This window comes from Pipistrellus hanaki (genome assembly GCF_964339955.1).
Source record: "Pipistrellus hanaki genome assembly, chromosome: 15".
NCBI lineage: Eukaryota > Metazoa > Chordata > Mammalia > Chiroptera > Vespertilionidae > Pipistrellus > Pipistrellus hanaki.
This window is the reverse complement of record NC_140517.1, coordinates 49599738-49619027: the sequence shown is the minus strand read 5'-3', so window position 1 is coordinate 49619027 and position 19290 is coordinate 49599738. Positions and strand designations below refer to the sequence as shown.

General features: G+C 49.2%; 1 protein-coding gene across 1 annotated transcript; it reads right to left on the bottom strand.

Annotated features, from left to right (window-relative positions):
* Positions 1 to 3572: 3572 nt before the first annotated feature.
* Positions 3573 to 15832, bottom strand: LOC311633919 (leukocyte immunoglobulin-like receptor subfamily B member 3; the record flags this gene model as incomplete). The annotated part of the gene is made up of 9 exons (XM_084906926.1): positions 3573 to 3749; positions 3828 to 3886; positions 6332 to 6514; positions 11791 to 11841; positions 12442 to 12744; positions 13001 to 13297; positions 13520 to 13627; positions 13748 to 13822; positions 15811 to 15832. The coding sequence occupies 9 exons, from the start codon at positions 15830 to 15832 to the stop codon at positions 3573 to 3575; spliced, it is 1275 nt and encodes a 424-aa protein (XP_084763052.1).
* Between the last annotated feature and the right edge of the window lie 3458 nt (positions 15833 to 19290).

Genomic DNA, 19290 nt, shown 5'->3' with positions numbered 1-19290 from the left:
GCATTACTCCATCCCTTGGGGGATTTCAGACTGCCAGTTTTGGTCCAATCCCTCAGCCTGGGCTGCCAGAGGGTGCAGGCCAGGCTGAGGGACCCCAACCAGTGCACGAATCAGTGTATGGCCTCAAGGATAAAAAGAAAATTAGAATGCTCATGGCAACATTATGGAAGACATACCAAGACGGGAGGAGAAATGGATTTACAGAGTGACAGATGACAGAGGGGAGGTGGGTGGGGGGACTTGATGAAGCATGGGAATCGATTCACTAAAGAACATATATGCACAGTGCATGGACACAGACAATAGTGAGGTGAGGGCCAAGGGAGGGAAAATGGGGGGGGGGAGGTGGAGGTGGGCAAACAGAAGAAATGGGAGACATCTGTAACAGCGTCAACAATAAAAATTAAATACATTTAACGATGTTGTTTAGATTCCACATTTCAGTGATTTTATATGGAACCTGTCCTACTCTGACTGACTCACTTCACTTCGCATACAAATCTCCAGGTTCATCCATGCTGCGGCAAAAGGCAGGACTTCCATCCTTTTTCACAGCCCAGTAGTACTCCATTGTGTAAACTTACCACGGCTTTTTTATCCACTCTTCTACCAATGGTCACCTGGTCTGCTTCCACCTCTTGGCTGTTGTAAGTGATCTTACAGTGAACGTAGGGGATGTGTATCAGGTATATTCTTTCCAATGAGCATTTCAGGTTTCTTTGATTCCATCCCCAGAAGTGGAATCACTGGGTCAAATGGCAGTTCCACGTTTTTCTTTTTTGAGGAACCTCCCTACGCTTTCCACAGTGGCTGCACCCGGCTGCATTCCCAGCAGCGGTGCATGAGGGCTCCCTCTTCTCCACATCCAGCACCTGCATTTCCCTGATGATTAGTGACTTTGTGAATATACAGCAGAGTTAGGGCAGGATCTGAAAAATGATGCTAGGAAAATTCTACAGGCACATGCAAAGAAGGAGGAGGAGAAGGAGAAGGAGGAGGAGGAGGAGGAGAAGGAGGAGGAGGAGGACGAGGAGGAGGAGGAGGAGAAAAAGAGGAGGAGAAGGAGGAAGAGGAGAAGGAGAAGGACCACCCACTTACACCATACATAAGAGTGCACCCAAAATGGATAAAAGACTTCAATGTCGGTCACAAAGGCACAAAATTCCCAAGAGAGAGACACTTCTTGTGTTGTCACCTTAGAGGCAGGCGAGGAGCAGAAATTCACAAACACTAAGTCTATATTCAGCTCCTGTGGACCTGCACTTCCTGAGGCTGAGAACTTGGGGACCAAGGAGAAAGGGGAGGCAGGGGCTGAGCCCAGCAGAGAAGGTCACAGGATGTGGGAGGCAGGGTCCTCACACCACAGGCGCACTGTTCACAAGGCGCTAGCCTCACAGGAAGGCAAAAACCTGCTTCTCGTCCTAAAATTAGCAGGCGCTGAGGGTCTGACTGGAACCACATCTCTGAATAGCTTACATGTATTTATTTTATATTGATTTATTTTTCTGGGTTGAAAGTGGTTCACAAAATTATACAGGATTCATGTATATGATTCTATACCACGTCATCGTTACATGGTACTGTGTGCTTATCACCCTAAGTCTAGTCTATTTCCATACCCCTTACCTCCCCCAACCCACCCTACCCTCTGGCAGTCACCACAGTATTGTCTGTGTCCATGAGACTGTTATTTATTTGCTTAATCCATTCACCCTCTCCCCCAGCCCACAACCCCCTCTCCTCTGACAGCTGACAGTCTGTTCTCTGTATACACAAGACTCTCTCCACTATGTTTTCTTTTCAATTTATTTTGTTTATTGTATTCCAAATATGATTGAAATCATAGAAAACTTGTCTTTCTCCGACTGGCTTATTTCACTTGACATAATGCTCTCCAGGACCATCCATGCTGTTGCCAAAGGTCAGAGTTCCTTCTTTATTTCACAGCTGCATATTATCCCACTGTGTGAATGTACCACAGTTTTCCTCTGCTGGTGGGCCCATGGGCTGTTTCTAGATCTTGGCTATTGTAAATAATGCTGCTGTGATCACAGAGGGGAATAGATTTCTGTGGATTTATTGATGATAAGCCATTCTGAAAGGTGTGTGGTTTTCATTTGCCTCTCTCTGATGATTAGTGATGTTGAGTATCTGTCCATATGTCTACTGGCCATGAGTGTGTCCTCTTTGGAGAGGTGTCTATTTAGGTGCTCTGCCCATTTTTTTATTGAATAGTTTGGAGGTTTTGTGTTGAGATTTATAAGTTCCTTATAAAATGTTAGACAATGAGCTCTTAACAGATGTACTGGCAAATAGTTCCAGATTCCCTGGGCTCCCTTTTCTTTTTGTTGATGGTTCCTTTGCTGTGCTGAAATGTATCCTTTCCTGTGCCATGCCAGCACAGCCAAGGGTTCTGTGAGTCTGAGGAGGGTCAGTGAGGAATTAAAGATAAAACAAAGAAAGAGAATATAGCTGGGGCTCAGTGGACCTCCTGTGCCCGGATGAGGCCACAGGGAAGGGCCTAGCCAGCAAGCTGAGCCTTTATTTTGTAGTCAGAAGGAAACAAGGTAGTGGTCAACATAGTTACCATGTACTTGTGAGTTTCACTAATTTTGGCAGCCCGTGCTGCACCTCCCACAGCCCATTAGCTACCCAGGAAGGATCTAGGGAGCAGCCATAAGGTCAGGCTTAATTATGCTAAGAGGGCTCTGCACTCTAAGCTAGGACTTGTTTGTGGCTCTGACACTGGTCAATCCAAAGCTTAACTCTAGAGCCTCTCCCTAAAATTTCCCCTTACACCTTCAATTAGAAAACAATAAAATTCTATTGTTTAATCATTTTTAATTGACAGATTTTATTAAAGCCTAGTTGACATATAATACAATGTCATATTAGTTTACAGTGTACAGCATGGGTAGGATATTTAGTGTTGACTATCTGTTCTTCCCCTTCTCACTCATCCTTCCTCCCCTCCCGTCTGGCAACCATCAGTTAGTTAGTTATTTCTATGGGTCTGCTTTTGTTCCCTTTGCTTTAAGGATGTGAAAAATCCCAGAGATAGGTGACATCTTTCCTTGAATGAATCCTTTCACTCAGCATAATACCTTCTAGGCCCATCCATGTTGTCCCAAATGGCAGCATTTCATTCTCTTTATGGCAGGTTTATATTCCATTGTGCATACATGCCACATCGTTATCATCTAGTTGTCTATGGATCTAAGGATCCAATGCAATCGTTTTGTTTTGTTTTTTTGCCCCTAAATTCTTGACATGATAGATTGGGCCATTGGTTTATTAAGATTCTTAATTTTATTATTTCATAGGTTTGATGTGTCACATTTACATTACAATTTCAGTGAAAACATGCACTTGTGTTTGTTCACATGTTGGTTATTGAGAAGTCTGTTGCTTTGATTTCCAAATGTAGAGATATTGGCTTATCTTTGACTATAGAATGAGGTGACTCTCTGAGAGTCCCAGGGGCACCTCAGGTCTCCACAGTGGGTGGGGCACTAGCTTAATGTCCATCGGGGAGACTTTCCTGCCTTCTGGGGCCCCTGCAGGCTCCCTCCCTAGATTTTGGGGGACTGAGACCCTCCTGAGCTAGTGATGGCTAGAGCAACATAAACACAGGGCTCTTCTGAGGGCTCCTCTGATGGGGAGGATGGGGGTGCACTTGTCTGCCTTCTAAGGGCCAAGAGGTTCAGCTCGGTGTAGGTCACATCCTGGAGGGTGTCAGGTGCAGCATCCTGGAGCAGAGGGCGAGAGAGGGATGAAACGTGGTTGGGGTTTGAGAAGACTCGTGCCCTGGGGAGGATGGGACACACCTGACTGTCCATCTGTCTGTCCTCTTCTCCTTGTCTGTCCTTTGTGTCCAAAACTGCCCCTGATAGAGAAGGAGAGATCGTCATTAACTGCCTGAGTCTTGATGTTGAGCAGTTCACCTGGGCATACAGACTCCCTGGGGGCCTTCACCCTTCCTGTTCTGCTGTAGAGACAGTGAGATGGAACAGCGTCTCCTGAATCACTTCACTCAGCATAATACCGTCTAGGTCCATCCGTGTGGTCCCAAATGGCAGCATTACATCCTCTTTATGCCTAATGTATATTCCATACTGTATGCACGCCACATATTTCTCATCTAGTTGTGTATGGATCTAAAGATACAACACAATGGGTTCTTTTCCCCTAAATTCAACTGTTGAAGTGTTCCTGTCACTTATCCTCATGTTGCCAGATCCAGCAATAAATTTAAAAGATCATCCACCATGACCAAGAAGGACTTTTTCTGTAGATGCAAGGATGGTTCAATATTTGCGAATCAATACACGTAATACACCACATCATCATAATGAAGGATAAAAATCATATGATCTTATCCATAGATTTGGGAAAAGTACTTGTGAGAATATTTTGTATTCATGAGACTGAAAAAGATGAAAGATGACCTTACATCTGTGCATCTGTGAATCTGTGCTGATGATGAGTGTATTCTTCCTAGATTTTGAGATTCCGGAGAAATCTTTTTCTCAGCAGACCATCTTCAAATATTTGGTTTCCTGTGGTAGGTGCTCTGAGCACCCCATTGTGTGACCCAGGTCACCCCGTTCCCTACTCACCTGACGTCCTGCCTTTGTTCTGAAACCGATGTTGGAAGAGGAGGAAAAGGAGGAGGGAGAGCAGCAAGATCAAGGCCTCCAAGACCCCTATCCAGTACCATTCGGGACCTAGGGCACTAATGACTTCATGAATAAGTCAATAATGCCTTTTATGAGCACCTCCTGTGTGCGAGGCACATGCTGGAATTAGTCATTTATCTCTTCTCACCTCACAGCAGTCATGCACCAGGAATTGCTGACACCCACTTCACTGAGGTTCAGAGAAGTCATGTGCCTCAGGTCACCCAGCCTTGACGGGTCAGGGCTGGGACAGGAAACCAGAACTGTGGGTTCCCTGTTCTGTCCTCACGCTGACCCCAGGAGGACACCAGCTTTGTGCTCTGGGCTACTCCTCTGCAGGGGCCTGTCCATGTCTCATCTGGAGCTGAGAGTCCTTCCTCCTCACCCACCCAGAGCACAGCATGGACAGGAGGGTCCAGGTGTGGGCTGGACTCTTAGTCTCTTCTGCATCTGTGCCCACTCTGCAGGGCCTGATGCCCCCTTGGGAAGGGTGGGCTGGACTGGGGGCCCTGCCTCCTGAGCTCTGTGAGGCCCTTATGTCACCTCATCTCTCAGCAGCCTGTGAGCAGGAGGGGGCCAGGGATGAACAGACAAGAACCTGACACTCAGAGGAGAGAAGGGACTGCCCAGCCCCACAACAGGAGCAGCAGAGCCATGAGCTGACCCAGGGCTGATCCACCCTGTTCCCTCCTCTGAGCTGAGCCTGAGCTGAGGGGGACTGGGTGCATGGACACTTGTCCTGCCTGCCCCTCCCTGTACAGTGTCACCATCACTGAGACAGATGGGACAGGCCCCTTAACATTACCTCCTGGGGGCTTCCCTGTGAGGCCTCTCTCCCAGGAGGTCAGGGCCAGAACCGACAGGAAGTCGAAGCTCTGGACAAGGATTCTGTCCTTTAAAGTTAGAGACACAGGCCCAGGAAGGGTAAGGGTGGGTCTAATTGAGAGACATCATATGAGCCTGAACCCTCTCATGGCTCAGCCCCTGTCCCCATGGAGGCACCCACCATCTCCCCACAGAACCCCTCACACACCTTGGATGAAAGAGACCAACCCTCACAGCCTCCTGGGACAAAGATGGGCAGGACGGATGGGAGCTATCATCATCCCAAATGAGCCCAGCTCCTCCCCAACCTGTCCCCCCATATCTCCCTCTGCCATGACCACCACATCCATCACTGCCTCAGACTCTGAGACTCCCAGCTGCCCCATAGCACAAGTCCTTCCTTGAGGATCTGGGTCAATTGATCCCCTAACAGACTCTCAGGACTTGCTGGGTGGGATGTGCTCCCTCTGGACAGAGCTCCCCAGGACTCAGCAGCTGTGGAGGGGGGCCTTGTGGTTGGGTAACTGGGGCCTCCAGAGGATCCTGGAAGTGAGGACAGGAAAAGGGTGAGAGACATGCCTGACCCTGGACCCCAATTTACACAGACACCCTCTTACATCAGTGCTGTGGCCCCTGAGACCTCCCACTACTTTGATATCTAGGTGAAGGGCAAGGGGGTGGGTGGTATGGGAGGGTCTCAACGAAAAGATCTCCTATTTTGGTCACCCTTCACCCTCAGGTGCCCTTCACCCTACTTTTAACCCATAATTCTTCTGGGGACAGGACCCTGAGCTGATAGCTCAGCAGACAGGGTCAGGGGCCCTCACCTGAGACCAGGAGATCCAGGGGCTCACTGGGGTGTGACAGCAGGAAGGGGAAGGTGCTGAGTGAGCTGTAGCACCTGTAGGTGCCCCTGTGGGCTGAGGTGACAGGACTCATGGAGAACTCGGCCTGGTACTGCTGAGCTCTGTGCTCTGATCTCAGTTGCAGGGGTGATTGGCTGCTCCCTCCTTGGAAAGAAGGAACGTGTCTCTCAGGCTCCATGACTGACACAGCAGGGTCACGTTCTCTCCCTGGGGCCTGGCTGCACTGAGAGGGAGGGTCTGTCAGGCAGGTGTCCTAGAGACTGGGAGGGAGGGAGGGTGAGGGCTGCCTGCCCACCTTATTCTGCCCTGAGAGTAACCAGGCCTCTCTTTGAGGACCCTCCACTCTGTCTGTCTTTTATTCTCTGAGTCTCCCCCTGTCCCCTCCCATCCCATTGCTCTCTCTGTCTCTCCCCTTCTCTGTGGTCTGCAATTTTATTCAGGCCTTACCACCTGAGACCCCCATCTGGGCCTGTCAGAGTGGGGACCCGTGGACAGGCTTTGTGCAGGGGATGATTGGTGACAGGTATGTTTGGGCCATGAGAATGAAATACCTGAACCCACAGTGAGACCAGAGGAAGCTGATGTGGTCACATCAAGGAGCTGTCCTGGCCTTCACCTGAGCTTTTCTGTGGGAAGAACTGAGTAACAGAAAGCAGAACCAGGAGGTGGAATGCTGGGATTGGTTCAGTGTTTGAGGGGGAGAAGGGAAAAAATGGAGGGCTCACCAGCTCTCCTCCTGGCTGCCTGCAGGAGCTAATGTGGCTGTGTCAATGTTGCTGACCCCAAGAGGAGCAGGAGACTGTCAATCACCATCAGGGGCAAACAGCACTGCCCTCTGAGCCTGGGTGTGTGCTGCTGCTTCTCCCTAACACTTCCTCCCTCTGACTTCCATGTTTTGTGAGCAGAGTCCCAGCTCTCCATCAAACATTTGCAGTCCTTTCTGCCTCATCACTGCCTCTTGTGACCCAGACTGTCCTTTCTCTAATGCTGTTTATTCCATCTCCCTACTTTGGGTAGAAGAGTGTGTGGGAGACAATTCCCAGGTTGTAATCTAAGACATGGGGATACATTTATTGAACTTCTCTTTTAAGCCTGGACTCTTCTCTTCTTCCTCTTTGCCTACTGGGAAAATTTGTGAAACCTCACCTCTCAGGTTGTTATGAGGATTAGCAGTGACTGAGACATGAAGGGCCTCAATCTAGTGTCATTTTCTTTCTTTTTTGAAAATATTTTTTATTGATTTCAGAGAGGGAGGGAGTGGGACAGATAGGAATATCAATGATGAGAGAGAATCATTGATCGGGCTCCTCCTGCTAGCTCCACAATGGGTAATGAGCCCAAAACCCCAGAATATGCCTTGACCTGGAATCCAACCAGGACCTCCTGGTTCATAGGTCAATGCTCAACCACTCAGCCATGCCGGCCAGTCAGCTGGTGTCATTTTGTGACCTGGTGAAGGCATGTATAAGATAGACATGTGGTGGGAAGGGCTGTTGGAAGCCACATGTGTATCCCATAAGCCTACAAGGTAAATCAGAAGCTGTAGTGCATACTTGGTTGAATGGCACAGACAAAAGGATGCAGGGATGGTGGGGCTCCTCCTGAATCCTAGACTCAGCCCAAGTCAGGAGTGAAGGTGGACATTTCATCAGCAGGTTGGTCCCTAAGCACTAAGGCACTTGGGGCACAATGACCTGGTGGGAGTCCTGCTTCCATAAAACTCCAAGGACACCAGTGGGGCAACCTCCAAGGTATAGGAAGTTACAGGGAACCATGCATGTTTCACTTGCATTTATTTTTATTAAAGCAACAGTCACATAATGTACAATTGAGCCTTTAAAATATGAAATTCACTAGAATCCAGTAAATACACAATGTCTCAATGACAATGTCTATCAAGTTTCAAGAAGCTTTTATAACCCACCCCCAAAATAAACTAAACAGTCTGTCTCCCATCTGACCTCCTAGTCAACCCCTGACAAAGCCATCAGATTTCTGTTTCTATGGTTTTCCTTTTCCTGGACATTTTGCATAAATGGAATCACACAAAACCTGATTGCAGTTTGTGTCTGGTTTCTGTGACTGAGCTACATTATTATGACGTGCACCCACAATGTACCAGGTACCCATTCTTTGTTCTTTGTGGTTTAAAATAATCCCAGGATTATGAAGATCCCTCATTTTGTTGGGATACATGTGACCCAGCATGTGACCTAGCATGAAGGGTGAATAGATGTGAATCCAAACCAGCCATGTGGGATCGACTGTCATGTCACAGGGTGACAACAGAAGGGCAGTGGAGGAGAGTCAGCAAAGACAGGGAAGGAGGGAGAGCACCCGAGGTGGATGGAGGAGAACATGGTGCACATTCTCCTGCACCCAAACCTCACCTACCACGTCTACCCCCCTGGACATTCTCAATAGACAGTTTCCCCAACTAAGGTCCCAACTTTCCTTCAGCACCTCCTGGGATCCTCAGATGGGCTCCAAGGCTCCCCCAATTGAATGGTGCGTTGCTACGCCCATATTCACATCCTGTTCATATTGAAGGTCTTTATGGGGGTTTTCCGAGTCTCAAATAGCAGCACCCCAACAAGGACCAACAGGACCACGCCAGCCATGCCCATCCGGATGAGATTCTCCACTGTGAAGTCTTGCGAATGGAAAAATAAGAATTGTGGGTAAGAAAGTCTCAGAGGTCAGGGAAGTCCCAAACCTCCAGGGATATAGTGTCTTCCCTGAGCTCCTAACTTCCCCTTGATATTGGTGTCCCTCTGAGAACTTGGGGAGTTTGTTTACCTCACGTAGGCTCCACACCCAGGCAGAGAGGACGTGCTGAATTTTAGCTGAGGTATGCAACCTTCAACAGATTATTTTCCATGACCAAATCCCGAACCCACATGGGGAGACAGTGCTGAATTTGAGCCTATCTGTCCCACTTCCTCCCAGGGAGTTTGTATCCCAAGACCAGACCCTGCACCAAGTAGGGAGGCTGCACTGAATTTGAACCTGAATGTGAGAACTCGGGGAGGTTGATCCCCAAGACCAGACCCGGTGCACACACAAGGTTGCAGCACTGAATTTGGGTGCATGGACATCCGGAGTTTGTTTCCCACAGTGCACACCAGTGAGACCAGACCCCACACCCACACTGAGCAGCAGTGCCACCTGACTTTGATTCAGGGAAAACGCACACAGAGGCTGTTTTCTGCAGGGCAAAAGCGGACCTCCTGCCAACAGAGTGTGGCCCCGTCTCCCAAGAAAATCTGGGCCCTGAATCTCCACACAAGAGGCAGCAATGAGCACCAGTGACGAGATACTGTTTCTCAGTGCTTGCCCCTGGGATCCATGATTCTCAGTATATTCACACTAAGAGCCAGCAACTCCAATTGATGGTGCATGTGCACACAGGGACCCTGATTTTCTGTGCGAGGTAGCAACCGAGCAACAAAGACTCTGATATTTTATTCTCTGCATGGACACAGAGAGCATCAGACTCCTGATGTGCACTAGGGGACTTTGGTTTTTGGCACACCTCAGCAGGTTCTCTGTGATGCAGGCAGGGCCCCAAATTCTAGGTACATGCTAAGTGCCATGCGAGGCCACACTAAGCTCCTGGGACTCTGAACCGGGGCGAGCGTGGCTCCCACCATCCCATAGCAGCCACACGTCATGGTGTCAGAGCTCTTCAGTGACATTTGGGGTGAGAAACTCCCACTGCACATGGCCCAGGCTCCAACAACTCGACATTTGAACCCTCTGGTGATAGTCAGAATGGGGAGACAATGAAACAATCCCCAAAGGAAAGAAAAAGAGGAAACGCCAAGAAAGGAAATGAGTGGAACAGAAGCATGCACCATGACAGAAAAAGAATTCAGAGTAATGGTCATACAATTCATACACCAGAGGGATGAGAAAATCAACAATCTATGCAAAAATTAAGAAGAAATGAAACATGATGTAGCTACCATCAAAAACACCATGGAATGCCCAAACTGGTTTGGCTCATTAGATAGAGCATCGCTCTGCAGACTGAAGGGTTCGATTCCAGTCAGGGGCATGTACCTTAGTTGCGGGCACGTCCCCAGTGGGGGGTGTGCAAGAGGCAGCTGATCAATGTTTCTCTTTCCTCGATGTTTCTGACTATCCTTCTCTCTTACTCTCTGTAAAAAATCAATAAAAATTTTTTTAACACCATGGAAGGCTTCAACAGTAGGCTGGAAGAAGTAGAAGACCAAATTTGTGAATTAGAAGATAAAGTACAAAAACAAGCCCAATCTGAACAGCAACTAGAGAAAAAAACTAAAAAGCAGGAGGAGAGCATAAGGGAGCTGTGGGACAATGCAAAATGAAATAAAATACCTATAATAGGGCTGCCAGAAGGACAAGATGAGCAGCAAGGATTAGAAAATTTATTTGAAGAATTCATGACAGAAGACTTCCCTGATATGGGGAAGAAAAAAAGTTATACAAGTACAGAGAGTCCCAAGCAAGAGGAATCCCAAAAGACCCACACTAAGACATGCCACAATTACAATGGCAAATGTTAACGACAAAGAGAATCTTAAAGGCTGCAAGAGAGACAGAGAGCTACCTACAAAGGACCCCCATCAGATTATCAAATGATTTCTCAACAGAAACACATCAAGCTAGAAGGGAATGGAAGGAAATATACAACGTGATGCAAAGCAAGGGTCTGAATCCAAGAATACTCTATCCAGCAAGACTATCAATCAAAATTGAATGAAAAATCAGGAACTATCTAACACTACAACTTAATGAATTACTAAGCAAAGAACAAGAAAAACTCATGATAAGTAGAAGGAAGGAAATAATAATCAGAACTAAATCAGATAGAGAAAAACAAAACAAAGATCAATAAAACATAGAACTGGTTCTTCGAAAGGATAAACAAGATAGATGAACCTCTAGACAGACTTACCAAGAAGCAAAGAGAGAAGACCCAAATAAAAAAAAATCAGAAATGATAGAGGCAAAATAACAACAGACCCCACAGTAATAGAAAGGATTGTTAAAAAAAAAATACTATGAACAACTCTATTCCAACAAACTAGACAACCTGGAGGAAATTGACATATTCCAAGAAAAATACAACCTTCCAAAACTCAATCAAGAAGAATATAAAATTCTCATTAGGTCTATAACTATGGAAGAAATTGAAGCAAAAGGCCCCATAACATCATGTCCTGGGAGCTTCCCTGTGATGCCCTCTCCCAGGATGTCGGGACTATAAAAGACAGGAAGTCTAAGCTTTGGACAAGTATTCTCTCCTTTAAAGTGGAGGCACAGGTCCAGGCTAGGGAAGGGTGGGTCTAAGTCAGGAACTCCACAGGGGCCCAAACCCATGTGTGGCTGAGCCCTTGTCCCAATGGAGGCATTCCACCACCTCCTTCACTTACCCCTCTGAGTGCCTGACTCCATGGAGGGGAGCAGCCCATCTTTAGAGCCTCCTGTGGATAAGGATATGGGGTGAGAGGAGGAGATGGATTCTCTCCAGCTGAGCTCAGTTGCCGCTCCCAAGGAAGGGCCTCATGTCCCACTCAGCCCTGCCCACCCCCAAACTCCACCATCTGGCAGCCTATCCGCCTCAGGAGCCTGGTGGTTCCTGGTATCACAGCCTAACTCCCAGCTGCCCACCCCACACACAAGCCGTCCTTGAGTATCTGGGTTAGATTCAATGCTATCGCAGACTCTCAAGACTTTCTGGGTGGTCCGTGCTCCCTCAGAGCCCAACTCTCAGTGACTCACGAGCTGTGGCCATGGGCCCTGTTGGTGGGGAACTGGGGTCCCACAGGATCCTGGGAAGGACAGGAACAGGGCGAGGAGTGGGTGCTAAGCCTGGAGTCGGAATTGTACTCAGACTCCTCCTACATCTGTGCTGTGGCCCCTAAGACTCTCCCACTGCGCAGCTTCAGGATCCAGGTGAGGAAAAGAATATGGACAGTGGTAGTGTGCTTCTAAGGAGCAGATCTCCTCTGGGTGACCATCCCTAAGCCTGTCACTCCCCTTTCAGCCCATCATTCTCCTGCGGACAGGTCAGGGGCCCTCACCTGAGACCAGGAGCACCAGGGGCTCACTGGGGAATGACAGCAGGTAGGGGGAGGTGCTGCTTGAGCTATAGCACCTGTAGGTTCCCCCGTGGGCTGAGGTCACAGGACTCATGGAGAACGCTGCCTGGTACTGCTGAGCTTGGTGCTCTGATCTCAGACGCAGGGGGGGATCGGCTGCCCCCTCCTTGGACAGAAGGAACATGGCCATCGGTCTCTGTGTCTGACACAGCAGGGTCACCTTCTCTCCTGAGGCCACCCTGGGGCCTGGCTGCACCGAGAGGGAGGGTGTGTCAGACAGCCATCCTAGAGAGAGGGAGGGAGGGTGAGGGCTGCCTGTCCACCTTGTTCTGACCTGAGAGTCACCAGGCCTGTCTGTGAGGACCCTCCTCTCTGTCTGTTTCTGTTTCTCTGAGTCTCTCCCTCTGACCTCCCACACCCTGTTTCTCTCTTCTCTCCAGCCCCCTGGGGCACCGCATCTTCACTCTGGCCTCCCCACCAGAGACCCCCAGCAGGGCCTGTGAAGAGTCTGTGTCCCTGACTGAACCCACTGACTCCTCACCTGCCATCAGGATGTCCAGGGGGTCACTGGAGGCTGACCACTCAGAGGAGAGGTTGTATCCACCGTAGCATCTGTACCGGCCCCCATGGGAGCTGCTCTTAGTGTCCAGGGGGAAGTCGGCCTGAGAGAGCCCAGCCTGGGGCTGCAGGACTAGGCTCTGGAGGAGGTCCCGTCCCCCCTCCTTGTGCAGAGCAAATCTGTCATAGCCGGCATGAGAGCGACACTGGAGGGTCAGGTTCTGTCCGTAGGTGCTGATGGGGCCCTGCTGGCTCAGGAGGGAGGGCTTCCCAGACTCACCTGGAGAGACAAGACATGAATGACAGGGGCTGCTCTTCCCATAAACCCCTTCTGCTGTCCTGGCCCCCAGGTCTCACTATCTCTCTGTGTGTGTGTCTGTGTCTCTGGCCCAGGAGCCCCTGTGCTCCCCTCACCCTCTCACTTGGAGTTCCCTTCCCAGAGAAGATCCCAATGTGTCTGGTGCCTCAATCCATGGATGGGAGTAGAATGGGACTTACTCACCTGGGACTAGGAGCTCCAGGGCGTCACTGAGTGGTGAGCACTCCTGGGGTCTATCCCTGTAACAGCCATAGCATCTGAACATCCACCTGTGAATTGGGTTCACCCGGCCTACAGGGAACAGGGCCTGGGCCGGCCCATTGGGGTGTGGCTCTGAGTCCAGGGTCCAGGAGAGACTAATATTTCCTTCCATAGTCAGAATGAACCTGTCAAATCCCTGTCCTGAGCTACAGTGGAGGGTCACCTTCCCTCCTGAGGGCACGACAGGGCTGGGCAGGGCTGAAAGGCTGGGTTTGCTGTAGAATCCTAGGAAAGGAGGAGTCAATGGGTTAAATGGGCTCACACCTCCCTCATGTCCCCCAGGGCTGGGCTGTAGAGGGACTCCCTGAGAGCAGAACCCCTTCCTGAAGAGCGACTGTGGCTGGGACTCCTGAGTGTCCTCTCACCTGTCACCACCAGCTTCAGTGGGGCTATAATAGTAACAGGTGTATCTCCCTGCATCCTGTCCTGTCATGTGTGTGATGGAGACTTGCCCTTGTTTGTGGACTTCCTTTGAGTCCGTGTGTTCCAAAGCACACATTCTCCTTCCTTGTACAGATCCAACTTCTGGCCCTCCAGGCTCCCCCCACACCAGAGGGTCACAGGGCTACCATCAGGGATCCCAGGGCCTGGCTCAGCCCAGAGGGTGGGTTTGTGCAGGGTCCTTGGAAGGAAACTAGAGGCTGCATTACAAAGACCTTCACCCACCCTCATCCCCAGCTCAGCCCAGGACCTCTGTGCTCCCTCCTGAGCCCCAGCCGAGAAGGAAGAGGAGGGACATGGAGCCTGGGGAGGACTCACCTGCCTGCACATGGGTCCTCTGGTCCAGACTGAGCCCTGGAAGAGAGTCCCTGTGAGAGATTTGCACCCGGACATCTCAGCTGATTCACCTCCCATCAGGCCCCGTCCACTCTAGCTGCCTGAGCCTGAGGTTCCCCATGAACAAGGGGGTGCCGCCCCCTCCTGTTGCCCCTTCCCATGTCCACAACTGACCGATGCAGAGAAGAGCGCAGAGGAGGGACATCATGGCGTCTGCTCTGAGGGCTCCCGCTCTTCAAATGGAGGAGACTCAGGGCCGGAAAAACAGACGCACAGGATGTGGTGGGTCAGAAGCTGTTGCAGTCCTTCCGTGTCCCTGAGCTGTGCACCCGCTGCCTGCGGATTCTCCTATCCTGGGCCTGCTCTGAGTTTCCCCAAACTAAGGGCTCAGGAGGAGAGAAGGCTCTCCAGGTCAGGTGCCCAATCACTCTAGGCGCTGCAGGGATCTTTTCCTTGGTTCCCAGAGACATTCGGTCTGGCCTTTGTATTTTGTGACGACAACCTTGAGTGGACTATGTGGGGTCAGGTTGGTGCTGTTGGTCTATCAGAAAACAGTCTCAACTCCCACTGGAGGTTTTTATAGCAGAGGTGTCAGTCGTTATTCCTCAATTGTTCACATGAAGCTCAAAATAGAACTGCCCAATGGACCCAGCAGATCCCACTGTGGGAATATATCCTCAGAACCTGAAACACCAATCCGACAGAACATATGCTCCCCTGTGTTCATCGCAGCGGTATTTGCAATAGCTACCATCTGCAAACAGCGTAAGTGCCCATCAAGTGATGAGTGGATGAAACAGCTGTGGTACATTTACACCAGGGAATACTACACAGCTGTAGGAGGTGCGGGGAGGAAATAGTACAATTTGAAACATTATGGAGGGACCTGGAAATTATTACACCAAGTGAAATAAGCCCATTAGAGAAAGCGAAATATCCCATGATCCCACTTATATGTGGAACCTAATGAACAAAGTAATTCAATCAAAAAAATAAGTCCAGAGACATGCTGCATGGAAGAAATGAACAAATCTCAGAGAAGGGAGAGGGCAGAAAAAGATTAATCAAAGAACTTACCTGCTTATATGCATAGCTCAAAGACTTAGATATTAGTTAGTGTGCAAAAGGCCTGCTGGGTGGAGGGGGGCATAAAGGCAGAGATGAAGGTCATCTGTAATCATGTCAGTAAGAATACAAAAGATATAGTATTATCTTGAAGGAGATGCTATCTATATCTATCTATCTATCTATCTATCTATCTATCTATGTATCTATCTAATCTATGTATCTATAAGCCTCAGTATCCAAACAATCGGTTGACCGGTCCCTATGATGAACACTGACCACCAAGGGGTAGACACTAAATGCAGAAACTGACCCCTGGTTGTCAGTGTGCACCATTCAGCTAACCTACGTGAGCCAGACTCTGGGCTCACTGCTGGCGAACACCGTCTCCATGGTAGCACTACTGAGCGGTGGCGGAAGCAGTGGGCGGTCGGGATGAGCGGGAATGATGTGGCACCTGGCCTGGGCTTGGGCGACTCCTCAGCTGCCTGCCACTTCACCCACTACTACATCCCTTGCAGAATGTCAGACTGCCAGTTTCGGTCCAATTCCTCAGCCTGGGCTGCGAGAGGGTGCAGGCCAGGCTGAGAGACCCCAACCAGTGCAAAAATCAGTGTATGGCCTCAAGGATAAAAAGAAAATGAGAATGCTCATGGCAACATTATGGAAGACATACCAAGACGGGAGGAGAAATGGATTTACAGAGTGACAGATGACAGAGGGGAGGTGGGTGGGGGGACTTGATGAAGTATGGGAATCGATTCACTAAAGAACATATATGCACAGTGCATGGACACAGACAATAGTGAGGTGAGGGCCAAGGGAGGGAAAATGGGGGGCAAGGTGGAGGTGGGCAAACAGAAGAAATGGGAGACATCTGTAACAGTGTCAACAATAAAAATTAAATACATTTAATGATGTTTAGATTCCACATTTCAATGATTTTATATGGAACCTGTCCTACTCTGACTGACTCACTTCACTTCGCATACAAATCTCCAGGTTCATCCATGCTGTGGCAAAAGGCAGGACTTCCATCCTTTTTCACAGCCCAGTAGTATTCCATTGTGTAAACTTACCACAGCTTTTTTATCCACTCATCTACCAATGGGCAAGTGTGCTACTTCCACTTCTTGGCTGTTGTAAGTGATCTTACAGTGAACGTAGGGGATGTGTATCAGGTATATCCTTTTGAATGAGCATTTCAGGTTTCTTTGATTCCATCCCCAGAAGTGGAATCACTGGGTCAAATGCCAGTTCCATGTTTTTCTTTTTTGAGGAACCGCCCTATGGCTTTCCACAGTGGCTGCACCCGGCTGCATTCCCAGCAGCGGTGCACGAGGGCTCCCTCTTCTCCACATCCAGCACCTGCATTTCCCTGATGATGAGTGACTCTGTGAATATACAGCGGAGTGAGGGCAGGCTCTGAAAAATGGTGCTGGGAAAATTGGACAGGCACATACAAAGGAGGAGGAGAAAATGTACCACTCACTTACACCATACACAAGAATATACACAAATGGATAAAAGACTTCAATGTCAATCACAAATACACAAAATTCCCAGGAGAGAGACACTTCTTGTGTTGTCCCCTTAGAGGCAGGCGAGGAGCAGAAATTCACAAAAACTAAGTCCATATTCAGCTCCTGTGGACCTGCACTTCCTGAGGCTGAGGACTTGGGGACCAGGGTGCTTCTGAGGAAGGGGAGGCAGGGGCTGAGCCCAGCAGAGAAGGTCACAGGATGTGGGGGGCAGGGTCCTCACACCACAGGCACACTGTTCACAAGGGACTAGCCCCACAGGAAGGCGAAAACCTGCTTCTCATCCTAAATATAGCAGGCGCTGATGGTCAGACTGGAACCACATCTCTGAACAGCCTACATGTATTAGTTTTTTATTCAATTTTTTTATTTACTGGGGTGACATCGGTTCACAAAATTATACAGAATTCAGGTATATGATTCTATACCACACCATCCTTGGGTTGGCATTGTTTTGCTTTCAGAAAATAAGATGGGTGTGTTTCCTATCTTCCAAGAGTGGCCTAAATATTAGTCTGTCCTTGGCTGGACAGAGATCCTTGTATGGAGACCAATGGGGTCAGCTGGCACTCAGGGGTTTTTATTGGTCTGGTTCCTTCAAGAGTGGTATGGATGGCCCCTTCTCCACTCTGGTCACTGAAGGTTCCTTGAGACGGTTCAGACCCATAAGCTTGGCCTCTGCCTTCGTTTCCTCTACAAAGCTAGAATGTAGGGTGTAACAGGCTGTATCACTAAGGGCAGATTTCCCCCCCTTTACCTGCCCTCTGGGTGTTGGGAGGCAGTAGTTCTGCTCACGGAAAATGGGCATTTCAGTTTGGAAGCCTGTGAATGACCCAATGCAGACCTCCTGACTACTGCTTTTTCAGGACTTCCTGCCCTGATCCCTTCTCCTGCCTGTCTTCAGGCATCTCCTTCCCTGAGCCAGTGCCTCGCGTGTGTAGTTGCCGATGAAAACTCCTGTGCTTGGTCTTCAGGTGCCTTCCATTCTTCCTTGTTATAAGTCACCTCCTCAGTTGGAAATTCCAGGTGAATGTTCTCCGGTGGAGTTATATTTTAAGCCTGGCCTTGAGATCAGGTGTCTATACAGCCCTCATTTCCCCCAGCCTATGGCTGACGTATATGCCATTGTGTATACATGCTTTATCTTTCTCATCCCGTCATCTGTAGAGCTGAAGATTCAATCCAATCTTCCCCCCCCCCCCCCGCGCCTAAATTCTTGATATAATAGCACAAGCCAATGATTTTTAAGGCATTTTCTTTTCTACCATTCATGGTTTTTAATTTTCTCATTTAATAGATTTGATGTATACTATTTACATTATCACTTAATTTTTTAAAATGTTCACTTCTGTTTTGGTTCACACATTTATTATTGAGAAGTCTGTTGCTTTATTTTTAAAAAGTAAGGATATTTGTTATCTTGTTATTAATATAGTAGAGGCCCCGTGCACAAAATTTGTGCAGGGGTTGGATCCCCTCAGCTCACTCTGCACCCTCTGCAATCTGGGGCCACTCAGGGGATGTTTGACTGCCGCCAGTTTAGGCTGGGGATCGGGCCTAAACTGACAGTCAGACAACCCTCTCATAATCTAGGAGTGCTGGTTCCTAACAGTTCACCTGCCTGCCTGCCTGATCACCACTAACTGCCACCCCCTCCCCCCCACTTTCGCCAGCCTATTCGCCTCCAACTTCCCCCTCTTCTGGCCTTGTTGCTTCCAACTGACCTCCTCGCCAGCCTGGTCGCCTCTAACTGCTCACCTCCCACCCCCCACCCCTTGCTGCTGGCCTGGTACCCCTTGCTTCCTCCCTCTGTCAGCCTGGTCACACCTCACTGTCCCTCCTGCTGTCCTTCCCCCTTTCCAGCAAGGTCACACAAAACTGCTTCTCCCATTGGCCTGGTCACCCCCAACTGTCCCTCCTGCCAGCCTGGTCTCTCCATGCAGCCTGCCATTCAGTCATTTGGTCATCCCTCACGAACACCCCTGCTGGCCTGTTGCACCACACAGCCTACTGTTCGGTCATTACTGTGAAGGAATCCCAGACAATTTGCATATTCCTCTATTATTAGTATAGATTTTTATTGATTTCACAGTGAAGATGAGAGAGACAGAGACAGAAGCATCAGTGATGAGAACCATTGATCGGCTGCCTTCCGCATACCTCTGATTGGGGAACACGACAGCAACCTGGGCATGTTCCTTGACCAAAAAAGGAACTGTCGCCTCATGGTTCATAGGTCGACTCTCAACCACTGAGCAACACTGGTCAGGCGATATTGCTTGTCTTGACTACAAAATCAAGCAACTCCCA